General features: G+C 47.4%; 1 protein-coding gene across 1 annotated transcript in view; it reads left to right on the top strand.

Moving 5' to 3' along the window:
* Positions 1–17,829, top strand: part of LOC311247762 (small G protein signaling modulator 2-like) — a gene marked incomplete at both ends in the record, with an annotated part of 45,156 nt that extends 27,327 nt beyond the window's left edge. Inside the window, 4 exon segments of the mRNA XM_084338764.1 lie at positions 841–986; positions 7,627–7,755; positions 13,377–13,559; positions 17,437–17,829. Coding sequence (XP_084194890.1) covers positions 841–986; positions 7,627–7,755; positions 13,377–13,559; positions 17,437–17,829 — 851 coding nt within the window.
* Positions 17,830–23,248: the final 5,419 nt, after the last annotated feature.

A 23,248-nucleotide genomic window follows, 5' to 3' on the forward strand; every position in this document is an offset into this window, starting at 1 on the left:
TGTAGTGTGGTTGTGAAAGATTAAACTTCTGTAGTGTGGTTGTGAAAGGGTTAACCTTCTGTAGTGTGGTTGTGAAAGATTAAACTTCTGTAGTGTGGTTGTGAAAGGTTAACCTTCTGTAGTGTGGTTGTGAAAGGTTTAACCTTCTGTAGTGTGGTAGTGAAAGGGTTAACCATTTGGTAGTGTGGTAGTGAAAGGGTTAAAGCCCATGTGAGGTGCACCGTTAAATGTAACACCATGACATTTTGAGTTTATTTTCTTTTTTCGTCTTCACCAAGTAGTTGAATAGAGAGGGGAAACCCTTTAATCATATCTGAATGAAACTTTACACAGTGAATTTGGATACAAAGTAAACAATCTTTTGTATTATGTCGTTAATATATTTTGTTATTAACATACACAATATTTGCCAAATTTCATAAGATATTTGCACATTTCTTTGTTAGGAAACCTTTTTTCTCTGTGGATTAAGTCAGAGTACATTTTCTGTTTCAATGTAATAAATAACTAAGTACTTGGAATACTGTGTATTTCTCGCAATTTTTTCCACATAAATACACCATAAAATAGAAATGACAGACAATTAACAGAATGAGATTCCTAATTGACCTATCTCAAGCTCGCCCTCTTTTCTTGATCCTCCAATCACAACTGTTGCTTCCCTCTGACAAAACTACATGTTTGGGAAGGAACAATTGTGATTGGAGGATCAGGAAAAGAGGGTGGGGCTTGAAGATAGGTCAGTTGTCATGGCGTTGCCTTTAGGCTAATACTCCCCCACCTGTGTTTCCTCTCTGTCCTCCAACACATGTCCACTCCCTCCCTCCATCTTGTCCCCAGGGCTGGCCTACTGCCGACACCTGTCCACCGTCCGGACGCACCTGTCGGCGCTGGTCAACCACAACATCGTGGCCCCGGACAAACCGTCCGAGGCGTCGGGCGGCCTGAGCAAAGACGTGTGGAGCAAGTACCAAAAAGACTGCAAGGTGGGGGGCTGGGTGCTGCACCTCTAGGTGGGGGGCTGGGTGCTGCACCTCTAGGTGGGGGGCTGGGTGCTGCACTTCTAGGTGGGGGGCTGGGTGCTGCACTTCTAGGTGGGGGGCTGGGTGCTGCACCTCTAGGTGGGGGGCTGGGTGCTGCACCTCTAGGTGGGGGGCTGGGTGCTGCACCTCTAGGTGGGGGGCTGGGTGCTGCACCTCTAGGTGGGGGGCTGGGTGCTGCACTTCTAGGTGGGGGGCTGGGTGCTGCACTTCTAGGTGGGGGGCTGGGTGCTGCACCTCTAGGTGGGGGGCTGGGTGCTGCACCTCTAGGTGGGGGGCTGGGTGCTGCACCTCTAGGTGGGGGGCTGGGTGCTGCACCTCTAGGTGGGGGGCTGGGTGCTGCACTTCTAGGTGGGGGGCTGGGTGCTGCACTTCTAGGTGGGGGGCTGGGTGCTGCACCTCTAGGTGGGGGGCTGGGTGCTGCACCTCTAGGTGGGGGGCTGGGTGCTGCACTTCTAGGTGGGGGGCTGGGTGCTGCACCTCTAGGTGGGGGGCTGGGTGCTGCACCTCTAGGTGGGGGGCTGGGTGCTGCACTTCTAGGTGGGAGGCTGGGTGCTGCACCTCTAGGTGGGGGGCTGGGTGCTGCACCTCTAGGTGGGGGGCTGGGTGCTGCACCTCTAGGTGGGGGGCTGGGTGCTGCACTTCTAGGTGGGGGGCTGGGTGCTGCACCTCTAGGTGGGAGGCTGGGTGCTGCAGCTCTAGGTGGGAGGCTGGGTGCTGCACCTCTAGGTGGGGGGCTGGGTGCTGCACCTCTAGGTGGGAGGCTGGGTGCTGCACCTCTAGGTGGGGGGCTGGGTGCTGCACCTCTAGGTGGGGGGCTGGGTGCTGCACCTCTAGGTGGGGGGCTGGGTGCTGCACCTCTAGGTGGGGGGCTGGGTGCTGCACCTCTAGGTGGGGGGCTGGGTGCTGCACCTCTAGGTGGGAGGCTGGGTGCTGCACCTCTAGGTGGGGGGCTGGGTGCTGCACCTCTAGGTGGGGGGCTGGGTGCTGCAGCTCTAGGTGGGGGGCTGGGTGCTGCACCTCTAGGTGGGAGGCTGGGTGCTGCACCTCTAGGTGGGGGGCTGGGTGCTGCACCTCTAGGTGGGAGGCTGGGTGCTGCACCTCTAGGTGGGGGGCTGGGTGCTGCACCTCTAGGTGGGGGGCTGGGTGCTGCACCTCTAGGTGGGGGGCTGGGTGCTGCACCTCTAGGTGGGGGGCTGGGTGCTGCACCTCTAGGTGGGGGGCTGGGTGCTGCACCTCTAGGTGGGAGGCTGGGTGCTGCACCTCTAGGTGGGGGGCTGGGTGCTGCAGCTCTAGGTGGGGGGCTGGGTGCTGCACCTCTAGGTGGGGGGCTGGGTGCTGCACCTCTAGGTGGGGGGCTGGGTGCTGCACCTCTAGGTGGGAGGCTGGGTGCTGCACCTCTAGGTGGGGGGCTGGGTGCTGCACCTCTAGGTGGGGGGCTGGGTGCTGCACCTCTAGGTGGGAGGCTGGGTGCTGCACCTCTAGGTGGGGGGCTGGGTGCTGCACCTCTAGGTGGGGGGCTGGGTGCTGCACCTCTAGGTGGGGGGCTGGGTGCTGCACCTCTAGGTGTGTTACCTGAGACGGTCAAGGCCGCTTGTGTTTGTTGGGGAGATGGCAAGAAGCAAAGAAGGATGTTTGCAGTTAGATTCTATTTCATTAAGCAATTAGGGTTCCACAATACCCCAGAACTACAAGATGTGAGAGGCCAAACTGTCACAAACTAGGAATCATTTCAATCTATCCAAAAAGCATCAGCAGCATGTTTTATTTTAGACGTTGTATAGACGGTTTCAACTTGACAACATAAACATTGTAAATGGATCCAAGTTCGTGTTGCAATGTTTGCTAAAAGGCAACAACAGACAGGAAATACACTTGGGTCCAAACTGTTCCCTAGCAACAGAAATCCAGTGAAACTTTATATGAAAAAATAAAGACATTCTAAATGCTCATTGACTTTCACTAGTATTTATAAAGAACGGTAAACATTTCTACTTCCAATATCTCCAGAACCAAAACATACCATACATCAGCCCTTAGCCATGTTTCTTCAATAAAGTGGACTGTTCCTAGGTACCGCTGGTGTAGTCGATCAGTAGCAATCAGCACACTCCATCCTGTTCTTCCTACTGCATATCTACAGCTCCACACAACTAATAGAATGCAATGAGTACGATTAAGAGCTTTTTACAGTCCGTACACTGTTGCTCCCACTGTGTGTTTATTGAGAGATCAACGTTTCGATCGCGTAAGGATCTTCTTTTGGTTTTTGCAAACACACTTTTATTAGCATTCGTCGTTGTTATGACAGACACAGAACACACACGACCCCCCCACCCTTCTACATCAACTCACCCTCTACCTGCACACCCCCAGGACAACTCACCCTCTACCTGCACACATCCAGGACAACTCACCCTCTACCTGCACACACCCAGGACAACTCACCCTCTACCTGCACACATCCAGGACAACTCACCCTCTACCTGCACACACCCAGGACAACTCACCCTCTACCTGCACACATCCAGGACAACTCACCCTCTACCTGCACACATCCAGGACAACTCACCCTCTACCTGCACACATCCAAGACAACTCACCCTCTACCTGCACCCATCCAGGACAACTCACCCTCTACCTGCACACATCCAGGACAACTCACCCTCTACCTGCACACATCCAAGACAACTCACCCTCTACCTGCACACATCCAGGACAACTCACCCTCTACCTGCACACATCCAAGACAACTCACCCTCTATTTTATTGCACTGTAAAAGACTGTGATTGTATATGTCTGCACTTCATGTGCAGACATAAATGAAGCACTTTTTGCAGGAGATGTTGCAGATGTGGCACATAAATGAAGCACTTTTTTTGAAAAGTATACTACTTTTGCAATGTAGTTAAAGGGGAACTATCTTATAAATGGCCTTTTTCAGTGTTTAGCATTGTTTCCTAGCTATGTGGACTTATATTAATATGATCTATGTCTCTAATTCTCATATTGGCGCATTCTTCCAATTCTCCTCTCACAATATTCACCCTCACTGAACTGAGTCATCTGAAAATGTGCTGATTTGTCAGCTGAGTTTCCACACAGTTCTCACTGTGGTTGGAGCCCAGGCTCAAAACGGCTTAAGATCTTGAGGTAGAAAAATGCTGTTTTTGAGTACTTGATTAGAAATACAAAACAATGAATAAAAAAAAAAAAAAAAATACAGAGGTGTTCCATAAACCCACAGGAATTGTGTAAAAGTGCCCAAATAGTGAAAGAAATAGTAAAATAGTTCCCCTTTAAATAAAAGTTGTGAAAATGTGGTTGCGTGTTGTGTCAAGTGTACATATATTCATAGCACGGGGAGGCGCCGTGGCAGTCCGGCCCCTGGCCCCTTGGGTTTCTGACAATGTGGCCCCCTGAACAATTTAGTTGAATAGCCCTGCTCTACCTGCACACCCCCAGGACAACTCACCCTCTACCTGCACACCCCCAGGACAACTCACCCTCTACCTGCACACCCCCAGGACAACTCACCCTCTACCTGCACACACCCAAGACAACTCACCCTCTACCTGCACACATCCAAGACAACTCACCCTCTATTTTATTGCACTGTAAAAGACTGTGATTGTATATGTCTGCACTTCATGTGCTCATTCCATGTCTATTCTTTTTTAAATTTTTTTATTATCTTTCCCCCACCTCCTTTTTCCGATTTTTCTCCCATCCCACTGTTAGTCGTTATGCCAATTCCCAACCCCCTTCCTGGTTGTTGCGCACTCTCCCCTACTGTTGGTCCGAGAGGCCGGGGACTGTCACATGCTTTCCTCCGACGCATGTGCAGCCAGCTGGCAGCCAGCCTGGCAGCGCAGATTCTCACCGGGAGAGTGTAACGACGTGTGGAAGGTCACACTACCTCCCTCCAGATCCTACCCTCGCTGTGCAGGCGCCCCGACCGAACTGTAGGGGTCGCTGTCCACAACGCCCAGGACCCACCCATCAGCTTTCCCCACCCCCTAATACTGCCAATTGTGTTAGTATGAACGACCAGCCAAGCTGATAGCAACGCCGAGAGCTGGATTCGAACCCAGCGTCTCCAGCGTTGATGGCGAGCGCCTTGCCCACTACACCAATTCCATGTATATTCTATTCTACAACTTATTGCACTGCACTATTGCACTATTTTATCTTACTCTTTTTATTATTGTCTATTTTTTAAACTGAATCAAACCATAAACAAGGTGGCCTGTTGGGATGTTAGATCCTAATGTGAAAAACTGTCAGTTTATATGTCTGCACTTTATGTGCTCATTTTATGCCCGTCTTTTTTCTGTTGTGAAGCACTTTGAGCTGCAATTTCTGTATGAAAGGTGCTATACAAATAAAGGTTATTATTATTATTATTATTAGAGTGGCTCCATTAACTTTACATTCGCTTTGTAATTGTGACTAGCTATAGCTGGGTATCCACTATGAAGCACTGCATGGATTGAGAAACGACTCTACCTTTCAACGACATCATCAATGAGATGGAAATAGGGCGCCGCTAGGGGGTCCAAAATTTGTATCTTTTAAAGAATGATCCATAAGAGAATTACATTAGAATGAGTTACATCCAGGGCGGTTAGGTGGCCGAGCGGAGATTGCGTTTGTCACCAAGCCCGGAGCTGTGAGCTGGATTCGCCTGTTCGAATCCAGCTCACAGCTCCGGGGTTGTCACCAGCTTGGCTGGCCGTCTGCACTAATACAATTGGCTGTATTGGAGGGTGGGAGAAGCTGGCGGGGTGGGTCCGGGTCGTTGTAAACAGCGACTCCTACAGTTCGGTCGGGGCGCCTGCTAAGCGCGGATAGGACTTGAGGGGGATAGTGTGGTCCTCCCACACGCTACGCCCTCTCGATGAGAATCCGCGCTGCCAGGTGAAAAGAAGCGGTGATTGGCTGGACGTGTGTCGGAGGAAGCACGTGGTAGCCTCCACTCTCCCAGATGATCTGACTGTGGGGGGTAAGTGCGCAGCGACCAGGAAGGGACTGGGAATTGGCATACGACTAACATTGGGGATGGGAGAAAATAATCGGAGGAAAAATGGAGGGGGAAAAAGATCAATAAAAAAAAAAAAAATTAGTTACATCCTAAATCACACATTAACTATGAGTAAATCTTCACCCTTTGGGGAACTATGCAATAGCCACGTACCGGTGTCATGATTCTGCTGTTGAATGATCAGATAGATATATCAGATAGATAGGTGTAAATCATTCACTGCCGCTGGCCCAGCCTCTAACCCTGACTAATGTCTCCTTCTATATTCACTCTAATCACATTCTAATGGCCTCCACTGAAATGAACTCTCTCATAATGGAGTGTAATGTGATGCCACCATAGTTATTATATCAGCAAATGTGATCATTCATGAATCTCAGTATTAAAGGTAATCATGACTAATTTACACTCTGTTCCTATCTTTATCCACTAATTCATCTCTGTCTGCTCCTCTCAATATGTCCTTACATGCTCTCATTTTGAGTGGCACTTCCATAAAGAAAGACATGAATATATAGGCAATACAATTAGATCTGACTATACAAATATGAGAAAAATAAACAGTGTGAAACAAAGGTGCAGATGAGGGTCTGTAGGCCCTATCGGTTATATTATACGTTACAATAAATATCTGCAAATGTTTTAATTTATTAATTAATTGAATCTGAATATATACGATCAATAGTAAAAGTAAACAGTATACACAAGCTACCCTAACTGGTATGATATAGGTTTTGGTGGTTAAGACTCAGACACTACTACATTATATGTTACTTAGTTTAGCTATTAGATCAGCAAATGTGATCATTCATGAATCTCAGTATTAAAAGTAACCATGTCTAATTTATACTCTGTTCTCGTTCTCGTTCCTATCTTTATCCACCGATTCATCTCTGTCTGCTCCTCTCAATATGTCCCTATGCTCTCATTCTGAGTGTCACTTCCTATCTCCTCTCTCTCCCTCTCTCTTTCCTTCTCCCCCTGTATCTCCTCTCTCTCTCCCCTGTATCTCCCCCCCTCCTCCTCTCTCTCTCTCCCTCTCTCCCCCTGTATCTCCCCCCCTCCTCTCTCTATATCCCTTTCCTCCTCCTCCTCCCCCTCTCTCTCTCTCTCTCTCTCTCTCTCTCTCCCTCTCTCCCCTGTATCTCCTCCCCCTCTCTCCACTCCTCCCCCCTCCTCCTCCCCCTCTCTCTCTATCCCTCTCTCCCCTGTATCTCCTCCTCCCCCTCCTCTCTCCTCCTGTATCTCCTCCCCCTCTCTCCACTCCTCCTCCCCCCTCCCCCTCCTCCTCTCTCTCCTCCCCCTCCTCCTTCTCCTCCTCCCCCCTCCTCCTCCCCCCCTCCTCCTCCTCTCTCCCCTTCTCCTCCCCCTCCCCCTCCTCCTCCTCCCCCTCCTCCTCCTCCTCCTGTATCTCCTCCTCCTCCCCCCCCTCCTCCTCCTCCTCCTCCCCCTCCTCCTCCTCCCCCCCTCCCCCTCCTCCTCCTCCTCCTCCTCTCTCTCCTCCTCCCCCCCCCCCCCCCTCCTCCTCCTCCTCTCTACAGAACTATAAGGAGCTGGAGTTGTTGAGGCTGGTGTATTATGGAGGTGTGCAGCAGGAGGTCAGGAAGGAGGTCTGGCCGTTCCTGCTGGGTCACTACAGGTTCGGCATGAACAAGAAGGACATGGGCCAGGTACACAACAAGCACACACACACACACACACACACACACACACACACACACACACACACACACACACACACACACACACACACACACACACACACACACACACACAGACACAGACACAAGTACACATCACACACACACACACACACGTAGACACAAGTACACACACACACAAACACGCACATAGACACAAGCGCACACACACACACTCACACACATAGACACAAACACACACACAAACACACACACACACACACACACACACACACACACACACACACACACACACACACACACACACACACACACACACACACACATATAGACACAAGCACACACACACACACACACACACACACACACATAGACACAAGTACACATACACATAGACACAAGTACACACACACACACACACCCACACAAACACACACACACACACACACACACACACACACAAACACACACATAGACACAAGCACACACACACACTCACACACACATAGACACAAGCACACACACACACACACACACACACACACACACACACCATGGAGAGGATTCTAGGCACAAAGGGAGATACCATCTGTAAAGCCTATAATGGAGAGCATACGCTATGAATATTATATGTGTCTCTTAGTCTTGCCTACTGTAGACACACAAATCAAATCACATTTATTTGTAAAGCCCGAAATCACACGTTAATGTCCCCATGGGCTGGACACGTCTTCTTTAAACAAGTCAAGAAGAAACATCACAATAAATCAAGAACAAACAAAAAAACACCATGAAATCCAAAATAAATGTAAAATAAATAAATGCAACACTCCCAGACATACCCCAGCGAAGGTAAGGAAAAACTCACTAAAAACCTAGCAATAGGAAAAAAAGCACCACAGGCAATGTGGAGGAGAGAAACCTTAGAAGGGCCGTTCAAGGGGGGGATCTCCCTTCTTAGATGTCTGTGATAATAGTGTTGCTATGGATGATCGATGGGTGGAGAATAAAACAGGCAAAATAGTTGGTATGTATGTATATATACGTGTAATAAAACACAAATATGTACATGCAATAGCAACTGGGGTACATAAGAACATTTTTGAAAGATTTAAATAGAATAGAGCTAAGAACAACAAAAATTAAAAATAAAATAGGATAAAGGCTAAATGTCAAGGAGGCTCGGAGCTCAAAATATATTCCGTTTGCACATGACATAGACACACATAGACACAAACGCATACTGTAGACACACATAGAAACACATAGACACAAACATAATTATACTGTGTAGACCAGTGGTTCCCAAAGTGTGTGTCACTACCCCCTAGTGGGCCATGGAGGTACTGCAGGTGTGCCATGGAGGTACTGCAGGTGGGGCACGAAAACTGTACATTGGAGGTGGTTGGGTGGGTGGGGTGGGGGGGGGGGGTTGGGTAGGTGGGGTGGGGGGGTAACTGTACATTGGATTATCGACGAAACCTTACTTGGTCCCAAGAAGAGGGTCTCATGTATTATTGGGTTAGGACATTTACTGTACATTGGAGGGGGTTGGGTTAGGACATTTACAGGGGCCAGTTTCGAATTGCAGTCTCCCGTAGGTGTTCTTTGAGAGTGGTTTTGTGGGTAGTGATTCACATTCCTTTACAGCTGTGGGTAGGGCGTTCCACATTGATGTGGCATAATTGCGAAACGTGTTTAGTCCCTTGTTTGAGTCGAATCTGGGTTTCACATTATTTGTGGAGCTCCCTCTGGTGTTAAGGTCGTGGTATTCACTGACCTTTGGGAAGTATTTTGACATGTACATGGGTACCTTAGTCGTATAGTGTATCTTGTAGACCAGGCCCATTGCAAGTTGCTGTACTCTGTCGTCTACTCTAAGCCATCCTAGGTTGTCAAAGTGGGCAGGGGTGAGGTGGGTTCTAGGAGTAAGGTCAAGCAGTAGTCTGACCAGTTTGTTTTGTGATGTTTGTAATTTAGTTTTTAGCGCCTTTGAGGTGCTTTGGTACCATGAGGTGCAAGCATAGTCGTAGTACCCTTGAATGAGTGCTCCTGCCAGAGTCTTCAGGGTATTCTTGTTTACCAGAGAGGAGATCCGGTACAAGAATCTAGTTCGTTGGTTGACTTTTTTTTATTACATTGGATGCCATTTTGTCACAGGAGAGATTAGCCTCTAGGATGGAACCCAGGTATGTAATTTTCCTTGTGACAATATTGTCACCCACTGTAACTGAGAAGCCGTCGGTCTTGCTGAGTTTGTTATTTGAACCGAAGAGAATGGACTCTGTTTTACCCAGGTGTAATGATAGTTTGTTATCAGCGAGCCAGGTGCAGATTTTGCCGAGTTCCGAGCTGAGGGTTTTTTCAACCTGTAAGTTTCCCTGTTTGATTCCTGCTCCTCCTGGGCAGCATGCCGAAAAGGGTCCTTGAGCAAGACACTTAACCCCTAACTGCTCCTGGTGAGCAAGTTGGCTCCTTGCATGGTCGCCTCCGCCATCGGTGTGTGAATAATATAACATAAGATAAGATAATATATTCCTTTATCGATCCCCTTGGGGAAATTCAGGCATCATAGCAGCATGGGGGAGGGGAGGTACAGGTAGTAGAAGACATGATACAGGTCATATAATTATAGTACAGTGGAGAAGTAAAAATAGAATAAAAAAAAGGCAGTGTAAACAATATAATTAACTCTGGATATGCGCATATGGGCAACAAGGTGCAAGATGAGGGTATGTATGCCCTCTCAGTTATAGTTGCCCTACAATAAATATAGTTACAATATATATAATCTAATATCTAATCTAATATATAATCAAAAAATTCTGAATGCTAAACATGCTAAATATATGCTCTGATGAAGTGTACAGTATACACGTAAGGTGCAGTATGCATACGGTATGTCCGTATGTCACGTTATATATTGTCCTTTGAGAGTGTGTGAGTGAACAGGTCAAATGTGAGGAACAATATTGAGAAGCGCTTTGGATAAAAGCTGCTATATAAATGTACTCTGTCCCGCGCAGATAGATTTAGCATGTACTCTGTCCCCTGCAGATAGATTTAGCATGTACTCTGTCCCCTGCAGATAGATTTAGCATGTACTCTGTCCCGCGCAGATAGATTTAGCATGTACTCTGTCCCGCGCAGATAGATTTAGCATGTACTCTGTCCCCTGCAGATAGATTTAGCATGCACTCTGTCCCGCGCAGATAGATTTAGCATGTACTCTGTCCCGCGCAGATAGATTTAGCATGTACTCTGTCCCGCGCAGATAGATTTAGCATGTACTCTGTCCCCTGCAGATAGATTTAGCATGTACTCTGTCCCCTGCAGATAGATTTAGCATGTACTCTGTCCCCTGCAGATAGATTTAGCATGTACTCTGTCCCGCGCAGATAGATTTAGCATGTACTCTGTCCCGCGCAGATAGATTTAGCATGTACTCTGTCCCGCGCAGATAGATTTAGCATGTACTCTGTCCCCTGCAGATAGATTTAGCACGTACTCTGTCCCACGCAGATAGATTTAGCATGTACTCTGTCCCCTGCAGATAGATTTAGCATGTACTCTGTCCCGCGCAGATAGATTTAGCATGTACTCTGTCCCCTGCAGATAGATTTAGCATGTACTCTGTCCCCTGCAGATAGATTTAGCATGTACTCTGTCCCCTGCAGATAGATTTAGCATGTACTCTGTCCCCTGCAGATAGATTTAGCATGTACTCTGTCCCGCGCAGATAGATTTAGCATGTACTCTGTCCCGTGCAGATAGATTTAGCATGTACTCTGTCCCGCGCAGATAGATTTAGCATGTACTCTGTCCCGCGCTGATAGATTTAGCATGTACTCTGTCCCGCGCTGATAGATTTAGCATGTACTCTGTCCCGCGCTGATAGATTTAGCATGTACTCTGTCCCGTGCAGATAGATTTAGCATGTACTCTGTCCCGCGCTGATAGATTTAGCATGTACTCTGTCCCGTGCAGATAGATTTAGCATGTACTCTGTCCCACGCAGATAGATTTAGCATGTACTCTGTCCCGCCTTGATAGATTTAGCATGTACTCTGTCCCGCGCAGATAGATTTAGCATGTACTCTGTCCCGCGCAGATAGATTTAGCATGTACTCTGTCCCGCGCAGATAGATTTAGCATGTACTCTGTCCCGCGCAGATAGATTTAGCATGTACTCTGTCCCCTGCAGATAGATTTAGCATGTACTCTGTCCCGCGCAGATAGATTTAGCATGTACTCTGTCCCGCGCAGATAGATTTAGCATGTACTCTGTTCCGCGCAGATAGATTTAGCATGTACTCTGTTCCCTGCAGATAGATTTAGCATGTACTCTGTCCCGCGCAGATAGATTTAGCATGTACTCTGTCCCGCGCAGATAGATTTAGCATGTACTCTGTTCCGCGCAGATAGATTTAGCATGTACTCTGTCCCCTGCAGATAGATTTAGCATGTACTCTGTCCCCTGCAGATAGATTTAGCATGTACTCTGTCCCGCGCAGATAGATTTAGCATGTACTCTGTCCCGCGCAGATAGATTTAGCATGTACTCTGTCCCGTGCAGATAGATTTAGCATGTACTCTGTCCCGCGCTGATAGATTTAGCATGTACTCTGTCCCGCGCAGATAGATTTAGCATGTACTCTGTCCCGCACAGATAGATTTAGCATGTACTCTGTCCCCTGCAGATAGATTTAGCATGTACTCTGTCCCGCGCAGATAGATTTAGCATGTACTCTGTCCTGCGCAGATAGATTTAGCATGTACTCTGTTCCGCGCAGATAGATTTAGCATGTACTCTGTCCCCTGCAGATAGATTTAGCATGTACTCTGTCCCGCGCAGATAGATTTAGCATGTACTCTGTCCCGCGCAGATAGATTTAGCATGTACTCTGTCCCGCGCAGATAGATTTAGCATGTACTCTGTCCCCTGCAGATAGATTTAGCATGCACTCTGTCCCGCGCAGATAGATTTAGCATGTACTCTGTCCCCTGCAGATAGATTTAGCATGTACTCTGTCCCGCGCAGATAGATTTAGCATGTACTCTGTCCTGCGCAGATAGATTTAGCATGTACTCTGTTCCGCGCAGATAGATTTAGCATGTACTCTGTCCCCTGCAGATAGATTTAGCATGTACTCTGTCCCGCGCAGATAGATTTAGCATGTACTCTGTCCCGCGCAGATAGATTTAGCATGTACTCTGTCCCGTGCAGATAGATTTAGCATGTACTCTGTCCCCTGCAGATAGATTTAGCATGTACTCTGTCCCGCGCAGATAGATTTAGCATGTACTCTGTTCCGCGCAGATAGATTTAGCATGTACTCTGTCCCGCGCAGATAGATTTAGCATGTACTCTGTCCCCTGCAGATAGATTTAGCATGTACTCTGTCCCGCGCAGATAGATTTAGCATGTACTCTGTTCCGCGCAGATAGATTTAGCATGTACTCTGTCCCCTGCAGATAGATTTAGCATGTACTCTGTCCCGCGCAGATAGATTTAGCATGTACTCTGTCCCGCGCAGATAGATTTAGCATGTACTCTGTTCCGCGCAGATATATTTAGCATGTACTCTGTCCCCTGCAGATATATTTAGCATGTACTCTGTCCCCTGCAGATAGACGAGAAGATCAGCACTCACTACCAGCAGGTGATGAGGGAGTGGAAGGCCTGCGAGGTCATCGTGAAGCAGCGGGAGAAGGAGATGCAGTCGGCCATCTTCGCCAAGCTGTCGTCAGGCAGCAGCATCGACAGCCACGTCCTGCGCCTCATTCACAGAGACTCCACGCTGAGCAACGAGGTGAGACGGTATCATCAGTATCACCAGTATCACCAGTAACACCAGTATCACCAGTATCACCAGTATCACCAGTATCACCAGTATCACCAGTAACACAGTATCACCAGTAACACCAGTATCACCAGTAACACAGTATCACCAGTATCACCAGTAACACAGTATCACCAGTAACACCAGTAACACAGTATCACCAGTAACACCAGTAACACAGTATCACCAGTATCACCAGTATCATCAGTAACACAGTATCACCAGTATCACCAGTATCACCAGTAACACAGTATCACCAGTATCACCAGTAACACAGTATCACCAGTAACACAGTATCACAGTAACACAGTATCACCAGTAACACAGTATCACAGTAACACAGTATCACCAGTAACACAGTATCACCAGTAACACAGTATCACAGTAACAGAGTATCACCAGTAACACAGTATCACAGTAACACAGTATCACCAGTATCACCAGTAACACAGTATCACCAGTAACACAGTATCACCAGTATCACCAGTATCACCAGTAACACAGTAACACCAGTAACACAGTATCACAGTAACACAGTATCACCAGTAACACAGTATCACCAGTAACACAGTATCACAGTAACACAGTATCACAGTAACACAGTATCACCAGTATCACCAGTAACACAGTATCACCAGTAACACAGTATCACAGTAACACAGTATCACCAGTGTTGTGAAGGATCAGATTAAACCGAATATATATATTTATTTATATATATATATTTAATTGTATTTGTATATCGTTTGATATCCCCTGTATATTCCTTGTACAATATGCATTGAATATCCCTTTAGTCTACTAAACAGCCATAATAGTTTCATTCTACCATTGGACGAGAACCTGGCGCCAGGTTGCCATACCCCTAGGTCCAAGTTCAATCGTGCCGCCTAACATGTCGTGGCAAGCCCCGGTTCCGCGCAGGAATATGTCGGGCGAAATACGAATGGTACTATTTGTTCATAGCGCATATATATATGGCGCAAGTAAAGTAGAACTTTCTTTTTAGTCCAGTTCTTTACCCTCCAACAGAGTGACAGACGCAAAGCCTCCCCACGACGCACGTGTGGTGTAGTAAGGCCTACTTGGCCCAGAATAGGCATTGAGATATCGTGTAGATTAATAGTTGAATAGTCATAGTTTGGCACTATACCGTCGAGTTGGACGTATTCTATTAAGCTAATAATAGTCTATTTATGTATGGTGCATCGTTCGGTTAGAGTTCTAAAGTTATCAGTACCCCCATCGTTCCTGACGTTATCTGGACGCTTAATCAGGCTGAGCAGACCCCTAGTGGTGCTTGCATCCGAGGAGCTCCGGGCCAAGAGCGACTGGACCTGTATATTGGATTACTCTACCCGGACGACGGCGAGCCTTCCACGGCTTGGATTATGCTTTGGGTGCTTTGATTATTCCATGGATAAAGGCCAACACTGCGGAGTGTTGGAACTACCCCCCGGAGAGGACTCCAGGTGAGACGGCGCTCTACACCAGTGAGGTCGCCTCACGTCTCTCCGTTGTGGACCGGCAGCTACCGTCCACAGAGGGTCCAGCTGTATTTGTCTGCGGACCGAGGTTCTGTGGGCACCGTGTTCAAGACTTTGAATTCTCCCAAGACACCGTCGGCCAGATGGGATACCGCCAGCGGCTTCTCTAACCCCCCCCTCCTACTGTCTTACAACCAGCGGGACCCCCCCCCCCCCCTTTAGTGTATCCAGCTATAATCATTTAAGTACCATCGCTATCGTTTCCTAAATATTCCAGGTTGTATACTTACTCCCTGCGTAACCAGAGATTGGACATTCAATGTTGATTTACCTACGAATACTCATTTGCCATAAAAGTGCATATTTCATATTTCAAATCATAAATGTAATTAAGTGAACGTTGTATATACCTTTTGCTATATTAAACCTTCGATTTGGTACATTTGTGTGGATTCGTTTCATCAGGTGGGAAAGTGTTCATCATACTTATATCATGTACTGGATGGCCAGAAGTTAAAGTACAAGAGGTAGTGGTATTAAATATCATATCTAACAATACAGTCAGGGAATTGTACCCCTCAGTTACAACCAGTATCACCAGTAACACAGTATCACCAGTAACACAGTATCACAGTATCACCAGTATCACCAGTAACACAGTATCACCAGTATCACAGTATCACCAGTATCACCAGTAACACAGTATCACCAGTAACACAGTATCACCAGTAACACCAGTAACACCAGTATCACAGTATCACCAGTATCACCAGTAACACAGTATCACCAGTATCACAGTATCACCAGTATCACCAGTAACACAGTATCACAGTAACACAGTATCACCAGTAACACAGTATCACAGTAACACAGTATCACCAGTAACACAGTATCACAGTAACACAGTATCACCAGTAACACAGTATCACAGTAACACAGTATCACCAGTAACACAGTATCACCAGTAACACAGTATCACAGTAACACAGTATCACCAGTAACACAGTATCACAGTAACACAGTATCACCAGTATCACAGTATCACCAGTAACACCAGTATCAGTATCACCAGTATCACCAGTAACACCAGTATCACAGCATCACAGTATCACCAGTATCACCAGTATCACCAGTAACACAGTATCACCAGTATCAGTATCACCAGTATCACCAGTAACACCAGTATCAGTATCACCAGTAACACCAGTATCACCAGTATCACCAGTAACACCAGTATCAGTATCACCAGTATCACCAGTATCACCAGTAACACCAGTAACACCAGTATCACCAGTATCACCAGTATCACCAGTATCAGTATCACCAGTAACACCAGTATCAGTATCACCAGTATCACCAGTATCACCAGTATCAGTATCACCAGTAACACCAGTATCACCAGTATCAGTATCACCAGTAACACCAGTATCAGTATCACCAGTATCACCAGTATCACCAGTAACACCAGTAACACCAGTATCAGTATCACCAGTATCACCAGTATCACCAGTATCAGTATCACCAGTATCAGTATCACCAGTATCACCAGTAACACCAGTATCAGTATCACCAGTATCACCAGTATCACCAGTAACACCAGTATCACCAGTATCACCAGTAACACCAGTATCACCAGTATCACCAGTATCACCAGTAACACCAGTAACACCAGTATCACCAGTATCACCAGTAACACCAGTAACACCAGTATCACCAGTAACACCAGTATCACCCCTGATGCCACGCCCTGACTTGTTTTATTTAGTTTATTAGGATGAACCCCTTGAGATCTGGGTCCCACAACAACAAAGACATAACGTTGAGAAACGAGGACTAAGACAAAATAATATGATATGATATATATTATATACAACCACACGGTGACCACTGAGACGATACTGACTGTACATGCCTCCAACAAGGCTCCACTCAACTACCGACAGAACATCAGAACATACATCACGTTAAGGTAATGGCCACTGCAAGCATCAGTGAACGCAGAACGTAATCAGCCGTGAGGAACGAGGATACCGTGTGAGACTCAGTGAAATCTGGGGTCGGATGATGTCAGGTAACTTACATAACATGGTCATATAAAGAACTGTAGGAACTGAGACAAAGAGCTGATTGGAGTGCCTGACTGAGTACCTCGAGGTATAAGGCACTAGAAACTGAAATAGTTAGGATTAAATCATAAAATTTTCCATTTTTACTCAAATATTCTTTGCATATAATCACACGTGTTAACGTATTTAGTACGTACTTAGTTAACCACATTACCACAACGTGCCCTTTCTGGTTACCTCACCAAACCCCCCCACACACCTTCTCACCGTCACCCTCCCCTGTCCCTCCTCCAGGTGTTCATGTCGGTGGACGAGCCGGACGCGGGGGGCCAGGACACGCCCAGCGGAGAGGACAGCACCCCCACCATGTCCACCGTGGTCCCGCAGGCCGCGCTGGCCCCGGACGAGCGCCCCCTGGTGGAGTTTGACTCGCCCGACTCGGGCCTCCCCTCCTCCCGGAACTACTCGGTGGCGTCCGGCCACTCCCAGGTCCTCTCCAGCATCGACGACGGGCAGAGCACGGAGGAGGAGGGGGGCGCGGGGGAGGAGGGCCGCAGGAGGGGCGGCCTGGGGGAGCAGGCACGCCAGGACTCCCTGAGCGAGGAGAGGCTGTGCTGCCAGCTGGACCGGCTGGTGACCGGCGGGGGAGGAGCCGAGGGCGTGTCGCCTTCTCTCTCCTCCTATACGGTGTGACATCAGGGTCTTAACTAGGGCCTTAGTGTGACATCAGAGTCTAACTAGGGCTGTTAGTGTGACATCAGAGTCTAACTAGGGCCTTAGTGTGACATCAGAGTCTAACTAGGGCCTTAGTGTGACATCAGAGTCTAACTAGGGCCTTAGTGTGACATCAGGGTCTTAACTAGGGCCTTAGTGTGACATCAGAGTCTAAATAGGGCCTTAGTGTGACATCAGAGTCTAACTAGGGCCTTCGTGTGACATCAGGGTCTTAACTAGGGCTGTTAGTGTGACATCAGAGTCTAACTAGGGCCTTAGTGTGACATCAGAGTCTAACTAGGGCTGTTAGTGTGACATTAGAGTCTAACTAGGGCCGTTAGTGTGACATCAGGGTCTTAACTAGGGCCTTAGTGTGACATCAGAGTCTAACTAGGGCCTTAGTGTGACATCAGAGTCTAACTAGGGCCTTAGTGTGACATCAGAGTCTAACTAGGGCCTTAGTGTGACATCAGAGTCTAACTAGGGCCTTAGTGTGACATCAGAGTCTAACTAGGGCCTTAGTGTGACATCAGAGTCTAACTAGGGCCTTAGTGTGACATCAGAGTCTAACTAGGGCCTTAGTGTGACATCAGAGTCTAACTAGGGCCTTAGTGTGACATCAGAGTCTAACTAGGGCCTTAGTGTGACATTAGAGTCTAACTAGGGCCGTTAGTGTGACATTAGAGTCTAACTAGGGCCTTAGTGTGACATCAGAGTCTAACTAGGGCCTTAGTGTGACATCAGAGTCTAACTAGGGCTGTTAGTGTGACATCAGAGTCTAACTAGGGCTGTTAGTGTGACATCAGGGTCTAACTAGGGCTGTTAGTGTGACATCAGGGTCTAACTAGGGCCTTAGTGTGACATCAGGGTCTAACTAGGGCCTTAGTGTGACATCAGAGTCTAACTAGGGCTGTTAGTGTGACATTAGGACCAAGTCTAACTAGGGCTGTTAGTGTGACATTAGGACCCAGTCTAACTAGGGCTGTTAGTGTGACATTAGGGTCAAGTCTAACTAGGGCTGTTAGTGTGACATTAGGACCCAGTCTAACTAGGGCTGTTAGTGTGACATTAGGACCAAGTCTAACTAGGGCTGTTAGTGTGACATTAGGACCCAGTCTAACTAGGGCTGTTAGTGTGACATTAGGACCCAGTCTAACTAGGGCTGTTAGTGTGACATTAGGACCCAGTCTAACTAGGGCTGTTAGTGTGACATTAGGACCCAGTCTAACTAGAGCTGTTAGTGTGACATTAGGACCCAGTCTAACTAGGGCTGTTAGTGTGACATTAGGGTCAAGTCTAACTAGGGCTGTTAGTGTGACATTAGGACCCAGTCTAACTAGGGCTGTTAGTGTGACATTAGGACCAAGTCTAACTAGGGCCTTAGTGTGACATTAGGACCCAGTCTAACTAGAGCTGTTAGTGTGACATTAGGACCCAGTCTAACTAGGGCTGTTAGTGTGACATTAGGGTCAAGTCTAACTAGGGCTGTTAGTGTGACATTAGGACCCAGTCTAACTAGGGCTGTTAGTGTGACATTAGGACCCAGTCTAACTAGAGCCGTTAGTGTGACATTAGGACCCAGTCTAACTAGGGCTGTTAGTGTGACATTAGGACCCAGTCTAACTAGGGCTGTTAGTGTGACATTAGGACCCAGTCTAACTAGGGCTGTTAGTGTGACATTAGGACCCAGTCTAACTAGGGCTGTTAGTGTGACATTAGGGTCAAGTCTAACTAGGGCTGTTAGTGTGACATTAGGACCCAGTCTAACTAGGGCTGTTAGTGTGACATTAGGGTCAAGTCTAACTAGGGCTGTTAGTGTGACATTAGGACCCAGTCTAACTAGGGCTGTTAGTGTGACATTAGGACCCAGTCTAACTAGAGCCGTTAGTGTGACATTAGGACCCAGTCTAACTAGGGCTGTTAGTGTGACATTAGGACCCAGTCTAACTAGGGCTGTTAGTGTGACATTAGGACCCAGTCTAACTAGGGCTGTTAGTGTGACATTAGGACCCAGTCTAACTAGGGCTGTTAGTGTGACATTAGGACCCAGTCTAACTAGAGCCGTTAGTGTGACATTAGGACCCAGTCTAACTAGGGCTGTTAGTGTGACATTAGGACCCAGTCTAACTAGGGCTGTTAGTGTGACATTAGGACCCAGTCTAACTAGGGCTGTTAGTGTGACATTAGGACCCAGTCTAACTAGGGCTGTTAGTGTGACATTAGGACCCAGTCTAACTAGAGCCGTTAGTGTGACATTAGGACCCAGTCTAACTAGGGCTGTTAGTGTGACATTAGGACCCAGTCTAACTAGGGCTGTTAGTGTGACATTAGGACCCAGTCTAACTAGGGCTGTTAGTGTGACATTAGGGTCAAGTCTAACTAGGGCTGTTAGTGTGACATTAGGACCCAGTCTAACTAGGGCTGTTAGTGTGACATTAGGACCCAGTCTAACTAGGGCTGTTAGTGTGACATTAGGGTCAAGTCTAACTAGAGCTGTTAGTGTGACATTAGGACCCAGTCTAACTAGGGCTGTTAGTGTGACATTAGGACCCAGTCTAACTAGGGCTGTTAGTGTGACATTAGGACCCAGTCTAACTAGGGCTGTTAGTGTGACATTAGGACCCAGTCTAACTAGAGCTGTTAGTGTGACATTAGGACCCAGTCTAACTAGAGCCGTTAGTGTGACATTAGGACCCAGTCTAACTAGGGCTGTTAGTGTGACATTAGGACCCAGTCTAACTAGGGCTGTTAGTGTGACATTAGGGTCAAGTCTAACTAGAGCTGTTAGTGTGACATTAGGACCCAGTCTAACTAGGGCTGTTAGTGTGACATTAGGACCCAGTCTAACTAGAGCTGTTAGTGTGACATTAGGGTCAAGTCTAACTAGGGCTGTTAGTGTGACATTAGGGTCAAGTCTAACTAGGGCTGTTAGTGTGACATTAGGACCCAGTCTAACTAGGGCTGTTAGTGTGACATTAGGACCCAGTCTAACTAGGGCTGTTAGTGTGACATTAGGACCCAGTCTAACTAGGGCTGTTAGTGTGACATTAGGACCCAGTCTAACTAGGGCTGTTAGTGTGACATTAGGACCCAGTCTAACTAGGGTTGTTAGTGTGACATTAGGGTCAAGTCTAACTAGGGCTGTTAGTGTGACATTAGGACCAAGTCTAACTAGAGCTGTTAGTGTGACATTAGGACCAAGTCTAACTAGGGCTGTTAGTGTGACATTAGGACCCAGTCTAACTAGGGCTGTTAGTGTGACATTAGGACCCAGTCTAACTAGGGATGTTAGTGTGACATTAGGACCCAGTCTAACTAGGGCTGTTAGTGTGACATTAGGACCCAGTCTAACTATGGCTGTTAGTGTGACATTAGGACCCAGTCTAACTAGGGCTGTTAGTGTGACATTAGGACCCAGTCTAACTAGGGCTGTTAGTGTGACATTAGGACCAAGTCTAACTAGGGCTGTTAGTGTGACATTAGGACCCAGTCTAACTAGGGCTGTTAGTGTGACATTAGGACCCAGTCTAACTAGGGCTGTTAGTGTGACATTAGGACCAAGTCTAACTAGGGCTGTTAGTGTGACATTAGGACCCAGTCTAACTAGGGCTGTTAGTGTGACATTAGGACCCAGTCTAACTAGGGCTGTTAGTGTGACATTAGGACCCAGTCTAACTAGAGCTGTTAGTGTGACATTAGGACCCAGTCTAACTAGGGCTGTTAGTGTGACATTAGGACCCAGTCTAACTAGGGCTGTTAGTGTGACATTAGGGTCAAGTCTAACTAGGGCTGTTAGTGTGACATTAGGACCCAGTCTAACTAGGGCTGTTAGTGTGACATTAGGGTCAAGTCTAACTAGGGCTGTTAGTGTGACATTAGGACCCAGTCTAACTAGGGCTGTTAGTGTGACATTAGGACCCAGTCTAACTAGAGCCGTTAGTGTGACATTAGGACCCAGTCTAACTAGGGCTGTTAGTGTGACATTAGGACCCAGTCTAACTAGGGCTGTTAGTGTGACATTAGGACCCAGTCTAACTAGGGCTGTTAGTGTGACATTAGGACCCAGTCTAACTAGGGCTGTTAGTGTGACATTAGGGTCAAGTCTAACTAGGGCTGTTAGTGTGACATTAGGACCCAGTCTAACTAGGGCTGTTAGTGTGACATTAGGACCAAGTCTAACTAGGGCTGTTAGTGTGACATTAGGACCCAGTCTAACTAGGGCTGTTAGTGTGACATTAGGACCCAGTCTAACTAGGGCTGTTAGTGTGACATTAGGACCCAGTCTAACTAGGGCTGTTAGTGTGACATTAGGACCCAGTCTAACTAGAGCTGTTAGTGTGACATTAGGACCCAGTCTAACTAGGGCTGTTAGTGTGACATTAGGGTCAAGTCTAACTAGGGCTGTTAGTGTGACATTAGGACCCAGTCTAACTAGGGCTGTTAGTGTGACATTAGGACCAAGTCTAACTAGGGCCTTAGTGTGACATTAGGACCCAGTCTAACTAGAGCTGTTAGTGTGACATTAGGACCCAGTCTAACTAGGGCTGTTAGTGTGACATTAGGGTCAAGTCTAACTAGGGCTGTTAGTGTGACATTAGGACCCAGTCTAACTAGGGCTGTTAGTGTGACATTAGGACCCAGTCTAACTAGAGCCGTTAGTGTGACATTAGGACCCAGTCTAACTAGGGCTGTTAGTGTGACATTAGGACCCAGTCTAACTAGGGCTGTTAGTGTGACATTAGGACCCAGTCTAACTAGGGCTGTTAGTGTGACATTAGGACCCAGTCTAACTAGAGCCGTTAGTGTGACATTAGGACCCAGTCTAACTAGGGCTGTTAGTGTGACATTAGGACCCAGTCTAACTAGGGCTGTTAGTGTGACATTAGGACCCAGTCTAACTAGGGCTGTTAGTGTGACATTAGGACCCAGTCTAACTAGGGCTGTTAGTGTGACATTAGGACCCAGTCTAACTAGAGCCGTTAGTGTGACATTAGGACCCAGTCTAACTAGGGCTGTTAGTGTGACATTAGGACCCAGTCTAACTAGGGCTGTTAGTGTGACATTAGGACCCAGTCTAACTAGGGCTGTTAGTGTGACATTAGGACCCAGTCTAACTAGGGCTGTTAGTGTGACATTAGGACCCAGTCTAACTAGAGCCGTTAGTGTGACATTAGGACCCAGTCTAACTAGGGCTGTTAGTGTGACATTAGGACCCAGTCTAACTAGGGCTGTTAGTGTGACATTAGGACCCAGTCTAACTAGGGCTGTTAGTGTGACATTAGGGTCAAGTCTAACTAGGGCTGTTAGTGTGACATTAGGACCCAGTCTAACTAGGGCTGTTAGTGTGACATTAGGACCCAGTCTAACTAGGGCTGTTAGTGTGACATTAGGG

This window comes from Notolepis coatsorum (assembly GCF_963971535.1).
Source record: "Notolepis coatsorum genome assembly, contig: SCAFFOLD_1167, whole genome shotgun sequence".
Taxonomy (NCBI): Eukaryota; Metazoa; Chordata; class Actinopteri; order Aulopiformes; family Paralepididae; genus Notolepis; species Notolepis coatsorum.